At 36.3% G+C, this 7,271-nt stretch overlaps 1 protein-coding gene across 1 annotated transcript; it reads left to right on the top strand.

Annotated features, from left to right (window-relative positions):
* The first annotated feature begins 4,997 nt into the window (after positions 1 to 4,997).
* OR6M1 (olfactory receptor family 6 subfamily M member 1) lies at positions 4,998 to 5,939 on the top strand. Its single transcript, XM_001136781.5, has one exon. It carries the CDS (start codon positions 4,998 to 5,000, stop codon positions 5,937 to 5,939), a length of 942 nt encoding a protein of 313 aa, XP_001136781.3.
* The last annotated feature ends 1,332 nt before the right edge of the window (positions 5,940 to 7,271 follow it).

Raw genomic sequence — 7,271 nt, 5'->3', positions numbered from 1 at the left:
TCACATAATATATAATTGATAGAATATAAATATAAAACTACATAATATTGTTATATTGTTATAATGTCCCTGCAGCTATGTAACTCTATCGCTCTTGTACATGGAAAGAAGGATGTGCGTTCAACTCAGTGGAACCAGTGTCCTCAAGTGAAAGTCAGGTTACTGTTAAGGTTTAAAAAAAAAAAAAAAAAGAGAGTTTTTTAGTTAAGTAAAAAATGTTTGAAAGAATTTTTATTAAAAAAAAAATCAGAGAATACAGTGGAAACTTATGGAAAGTTTGTAGCCATAAGAGATAGGTCAAGAGCATGGAAGAACAGAGTTGTACAAGGCTGACTTCTGTACAAGAGCCCATCTTTTTACAATTTTTCTATTTTTAATTTTTGTGGGTACATAGTAGGTGTATATATTTATGGGGTACATGAGTTGTTTTGATAATGGCATGATGTGATTATTACACAACGGCTCATCTTTTTCAACGGGGAAAGGACAGGGAGGAAAAACATCGTGGAATTTACTATGACCCTATTTTCAACTGGAACTTTTTAAAAAATTATGCTAACGTAGACAGAGAGAGGTAGTACATAGTATCTGAAACTCTAGAACATTTACTGTTGTAGAATATTTCCGATTATATCAGTAAACTTAAGAAGGATGAAAAGTGTTCCATGCTTTTAGCTTCCTTATAGATTATTTTTAAGGCATTCTTTTCTCTTTAAATGGAAGAAGCAAAATGTCTGGGAAAATCCCCAAGGAATCCCTAACTGCTCTATTTGTAGACAGTCTAAAACTTTGTGATTAGGAAGTTCAGAACCAACATTCTTTTATAACAATATTAATTAACTTCTTTTGACCCATATCCCCAAGAGCTGTTCTCATCTAAATCTCTAAGGCAAATAAACCCATGAAAAAAACATAATTCATCCACTTACTTAACAAAAACTGACAGAAGAAAGGAAGGGAAGCTTTACTCTACTGAGAAAAGGAAAGAAGTAGTTAAAAAAAATTCAAGTCACCTTTAATCTGGTGAAACATTTATAACATTCAAGATCATTGAGTAAAAGCTTCAATGGAAGGATAGTCTAATAGTCATGAAGGTAAAATGAAACACCAAAAACTTTACTGAGTTCCCTTCACTGAGCCATCACTTGGTAAGTATGCTTAAGAAGAAATCCATTTAGCCACATCTAGATGAGTTGCTTGTATGAAATTCTATATTCAAAAACCTCAGTTACTGAATAATTGAAATAATTGAAAATTAAGCAAAAAGACAAAATATAGTCACTCTGAATGGGGAAAAATACCTGAGAATTAAGACTTAATAGTTTTTGATTGATTAATCGATTGATTTTAGAGACAAGGTCTCGCTCTGTTGCCCAAGCTGGAGTGCAACGCCATGGTCATAGCTCACTGCAACCTGGAACTGCTGGGCTCAAGCAATCCTGCCACCTCCATCTCCAGAGTAACTAGGACCACAGATGCTCACCACCATACCTGGCTAGTTTTTTCAAAATATTTGTGGAGATGGGGTCTTGCTATACTGCCCAGGCTGATATCAAACTCCTGGCCTCAAGCAATCCTCCTGCTTCAGCCTCCATAAATGGAAGTTGAGGAAGATCTATCTACTCTGTAAGTTTTTAAGGCCACTTACTTACCACAGGTATTACCTTCTTTATCTGCAAAAACAGACTCTAGAATTTGTGTTGTGCTGAATTCACTGGAATGTAGGGCAAGGAGGATATCTAGAACATAAAGGTGTTTGAAGGGCTGTCATGGTGAAAAGGTTAGTATTTGATCCATAAAATCAGTACATGAACATTTGGAAGTTACATAACAGAGTTTTCCACTCAAGATAAGAGTTTTTCATCCAGCCAGTGGTAAAGCAAGATAGTAATTTACTAATCACTGAAGTCATCCAAGCAATGGCTGGATGCATATGCGGTGAGAGTGCTAATCAGAAGGATTCATTATGGGGTTGGATGGTCAGTGGCCTAGTAAGGGTTATTTCATCTTTGAGAGATATTTCTATGAGTTAGAAATAGAATTAGCAAAAATAATAATAAATTCAAAGTACAAAATACAATGCTATGAATTAATTCATACATTTATATATGATAAAGTTTGAGCCTCTACCTATGTCTGCACATACAAAACAGGAAAAGTTTACATTATATAATTGATGCAATGTAAGTATACTTTTTTGTGTATGTTTATTTACTAATATGATATAACTTTTGTTAAATTTACTTTTCTGTGTATAGTCGCTCTAATCTTTCAATATTCTTAATGAATGGAGTCAGAAGCCAATCTGGAATGATTCAGGTTAAGTATGCATTAGAAATATTCATCAGTTAAAAATTAATCTTTTCATGACTTATTGTTATTAATTCAGATAAGAAACAATTAGTGTTAGTTGTTCATCTCCTTTCTTAAAAGAATCAATTTTTTTAGCAAGAATCTATTAGGTATTGTCACATATATGATTTAATTTAAACCTCATGGCAGGTCATTTTGAACATTAGAATTATCTTTATTTCTCTGATAAAGAAGCTATGACTCAGAGGTGACGAATTTAATTCAATAAAAAAGAGCTGCAAGTGGTAAAAACCAGGATTGGAACCCAATTCTTTAAACTATCTCACATTAATCTAATTAATACTTGAGTCTTAAAATGTAAAATACACTTAAAGTAAAATAAAAAAATAGGAATAAAGGTAGTGCTTATCTCATAGGTTATAATGAAAATTAAAAGAGTAAACTGCTTTCGATCATGTCTGGCAACTACTAAAAACTCAATAAATATCTATTTTTATTGAAAACCAGAAAAAATTGTAAAATATAATTTGCCTGCTGAACAACCCCATGGAAATAATAATACAAGACACACAAAAAACAGATAACAAAATGCCTTGTATAGAAAGTTCATATGTAATTTCCCATGTTATTATATTAGTATATGTATTCATGATTAGCCACTTTTATGCAGTAACTTAGCAAACAATTTAGGAGTTTATTTACTGGAGAATAAAAGAAGTTACAATCTTTGAGGTGGGTCAGGGAGTCAAAAAGTACTGATAGTAGGACTCTAAGACTTTAATGGGCCTTTTAAATGTGCAGCCCAGCATTCTAAGATGAGAAAACTGAAGTTCAGAGCATAAAATAAGATTTATTAAAAAAAAAAGAGCACAGTATTTCTATGCCATTGAGGCATCAGCTACCCCAGCCCAGCTATGATACAGAACTATTTCCTCAGACTAAGAACCCATGAAAGAGATCTGTAAGTGATTTTACATTATCAACTGCTCTAGTAAAGTAAAATCTAATATTATAGGAATAAATCTTTCTTGGGTTTTTGTACTGAGTAACAAATAGTGAGGGCAAACATCCTATTGGAAAAGATTCTCAGGAATTAATAAGACAAGTGCACAAAAGATTTATGTGGAAGAATATTTATTTGATCATTATTTATACAAGCAAGAAATGTAAACCATCTAAATTTTCAGCATTAAGCAACTGGCTAAATATATCACAGTCCCACTGATAGAATCAAACACTATACAATTCTCAAAAATGATTGTGAAGACTTCTAGGAGTTGACATGGAAAGATGCTAAATTGTTTTAAGAAAAAGGAAGAAAGAAAGAAAAAGGAAAAAAGCTAATTACAAAATAGTCTCCTAGTATGATTTATTTTAGATACACAAATATGTACTTTGAACTTTAAAATAGCCTAAAACTATATACACCAAAAGGTCACTGTATCTCTAAGAAGTTCGATTACAGATTATAATTTTCTTTTCTGCACTTGCATTTTTTAATTCTTTGCACTAAAAATGTCTTTCTTGTATAATAAAAAGAAAAAGAAAATCAGAGGGTAAACTTTTTTATCTTGGAGGAAAGTGCAGGGGGAGTTTGGAAAAAGAAAAAGAGGTGGCCACGATCAGTAGCAAAGAGTGGAGGAGATGCTAACTTATCTATTAAGGATTTATTAAGGAGGTGCTAAGTGATATCTAGATAAACAAAGCACCAAGGTCAGAGTTAAAGCATGGGCTGGTTTTTACCTAAAATGGGGAGGTCTCTGCAAAATAATCATTTCTCACATTGTGGGACAAAGAACAAACTAGATGATCTTGAAGTAGAGTTTCACGATGTCGGCTGACAAAGTAAATTAAGTGAGGTGAATTACCTCTATGTTGCCTTCCTGTATATAATTTGTGCCTCTCTGATGTTATCACACTATATACGGTGCTCTCAAATGATCAGCCAGATATATGATACATATTAGGTACTGCACAGAACTTGTAGAAGGTAGGTTTTAGACACAAAAGCATAATCTAAGGGCGAGACACTCATTATTTCTTTTTGAGGTGTCATCTAAAATGATTAATAGGAACCGTCAGCTGTTGTTCCTTTTAATAATCTCTGGACTGTTTTCACAGATCTATACATGCTAGGGAAAGACGTTAAGAATTCAGAGACTCTGGATATCTACAAATGTAGAAAAAACTAAATCAACCTTTATTAAATGACAACCACCAAAGTGAAAGAAAGTTTGTTATAGAAAAGACTTTACGTTTCTAAAGGATTTGCCACTCAGGAACTGTAAACCAGAATAATAGAAGGGCATTCTGATTAAGTATACGTCAGTACATTCGCACATTTTTAGCTGAGAAAATGAAGCCAAAAGAATAGAAAAGATTAGAAATTTCATCAGTGAAAAGGAATAGAATTTTATAACTAGAAGGAAGTTGAGTTTTTTCATCCAGCCTTATTCCGTCATTTTACAGGAAAAAAATATATATATGTACCTAAATAGTATCTTGACTTTCCCAATGTGGCACAATAATTAACTTGCAGATAGAGGACTGCATACCAGGTCTACATCTCCCAATATAAGCCACTCTCCGCAATACATTCTCAGCAGATATTTACAAAATTACCTAAGCTGATTTTCCTTTTCTTGTTTCTTCAGGGAAACCCTGCCCACCATATAGTAGTTGTCATGGGAAACTGGAGCACTGTGACTGAATTCACCCTAATTGCCTTCCCAGCTCTCCTGGAGATTCGAATATCTCTCTTCGTGGTTCTTGTGGTAACTTACACATTAACAGCAACAGGAAACATCACCATCATCTCCCTGATATGGATTGATCATCGCCTGCAAACTCCAATGTACTTCTTCCTCAGTAATTTGTCCTCTCTGGATATCTTATACACCACTGTCATTACCCCAAAGTTGTTAGCCTGCCTCCTAGGAGAAGAGAAAACCATATCTTTTGCTGGTTGCATGATCCAAACATATTTCTACTTCTTTCTGGGGACGGTGGAGTTTATCCTCTTGGCAGTGATGTCCTTTGACCGCTACATGGCTATCTGCGACCCACTGCACTACACGGTCATCATGAACAGCAGGGCCTGCCTTCTGCTGGTTCTGGAATGCTGGGTGGGAGCCTTCCTGTCTGTGTTGTTTCCAACCATTGTAGTGACAAGGCTACCTTACTGTAGGAAAGAAATTAATCATTTCTTCTGTGACATTGCCCCTCTTCTTCAGGTGGCCTGTATAAATACTCACCTCATTGAGAAGATAAACTTTCTCCTCTCTGCCCTTGTCATCCTGAGCTCCCTGGCATTCACTACTGGGTCCTACGTGTACATAATTTCTACCATCCTGCGTATCCCCTCCACCCAGGGCTGTCAGAAAGCTTTTTCTACCTGTGCTTCTCACATTACTGTTGTCTCCATCGCCTACGGGAGCAACATCTTTGTGTATGTGAGACCCAATCAGAACTCCTCACTGGATTATGACAAGGTGGCCGCTGTCCTCATCACAGTGGTGACCCCTCTCCTGAACCCTTTTATCTACAGCTTGAGGAATGAGAAGGTACAGGAAGTGTTGAGAGAGACAGTGAACAGAATCATGACCTTGATACGAAGGAAAACTTGACACTGGTATACACTACATTAAATACATTTATTTTTTTATTTTTTTTTTAAGTTCCAGGGTACATGTGCAGGATGTGCAGGTTTGTTACATAGTTAAACGTGTGCCATGGTGGTTTGCTGCACCTATCAATCCATCACCCATGTACTAAGCCCAGCATGCATTAGTTCTTTTTCCTAATGCTCTCCCCAACCCCCAGCCCTCCCCCAATGGCACACATTTCTTATCTTCAACACATTCTTTCTGCATGACTATAGTGGTGATTGGTGTGCCAGAAACTGAGACGGTGCCCCAGGATGAGCAATGATCATGCCAAGCTGAAGGAAAACTCTGATCATGTCTGGGAGAAAATTCAATCCATGAAGTATCTTGCATATACCACAAACGGAGGCTGGGTGCAGTGGCTCACACCTGTAATCCCAACATATTGGAAGGCTAACATTGGAGGATTCATTGAGCCCTGGAAGTTGAGGCTGCAATGAACTGTGATTGCACCACTACACTCCAGCCTGGGTGGCAGAGTGAGACCTCGCTTTTTTGTTGTTTTGTTTTGTTTTTGTTTTTGTTTTTAAATACCATGAAAGAAACCTAACAGGGATTCAGAGATCTCCAATTCTAGTCTTTGCTAAGTTCACTTATTTTCCACAGATTTTGACCATGCTACAACTTATCCAGTCCTCAATGTCTCTCTCCATTTTTAAATAAAATAATAGAAAATAAAATATCACTACTTTTAGTAAGGCATGTAAAGTTAAAAAATATTTTCTTATTAGGCACTCTTGAATATTTCTAGAGACTTGGTTTTAACCTCTATTGGCCAGATCAAGTAAAGATGATGTGAGAAGTGAGAGAAAAAGAGGTATGACTCAGGAAGGTACCAAGCCTCTGGCTATACAGAGTGAAAAAGAAAGATATTTGATGAGAAAAGGAACACAGGGCCAGGCGCGGTGGCTCACACCTGTAATACCAGCACTTTGGGAGGCTGACGCAGGCAGATCACTTGAGGTCAGGAGTTCAAGACTAGTCTGGCCAACATGGTGAAACCCCGTCTCTACTAAAAATACAAAAATTAGCTGTGTGTGGTGGTGCATGCCTGTAGTCTCAGCTGCTCGACAGGCTGAGGCATGAGAATTGCTTGAACCTGGGAGGCAGAGGTTGCTGTGAGCCAAGATCAAGCCACTGCACTCCAGCCTGGGTGACAGAGTGAGACTTTGTCTAAAAAAAAAAAAAAAAAAAAAAAACAGAAGAAGAAAAAAAAAAGAAAGGAAAACAGGAGGGGTTTCTTAGGGGTGGACCTATTGAACTGGAGGTTTTTGAGGGTCATCCAGCTATAAG

This window comes from Pan troglodytes, chromosome 9 (assembly GCF_028858775.2).
Source record: "Pan troglodytes isolate AG18354 chromosome 9, NHGRI_mPanTro3-v2.0_pri, whole genome shotgun sequence".
Classification (NCBI taxonomy): domain Eukaryota; kingdom Metazoa; phylum Chordata; class Mammalia; order Primates; family Hominidae; genus Pan; species Pan troglodytes.
Note: the sequence above shows the minus strand (reverse complement) of the source record. Positions and strands in the feature narration are given on the sequence as shown.

Excerpts from the sequence above, each read along its gene's own strand:
- OR6M1 (XM_001136781.5), top strand. The coding sequence starts at position 4,998 with ATGGGAAACTGGAGCACTGTGACTGAATTCACCCTAATTGCCTTCCCA.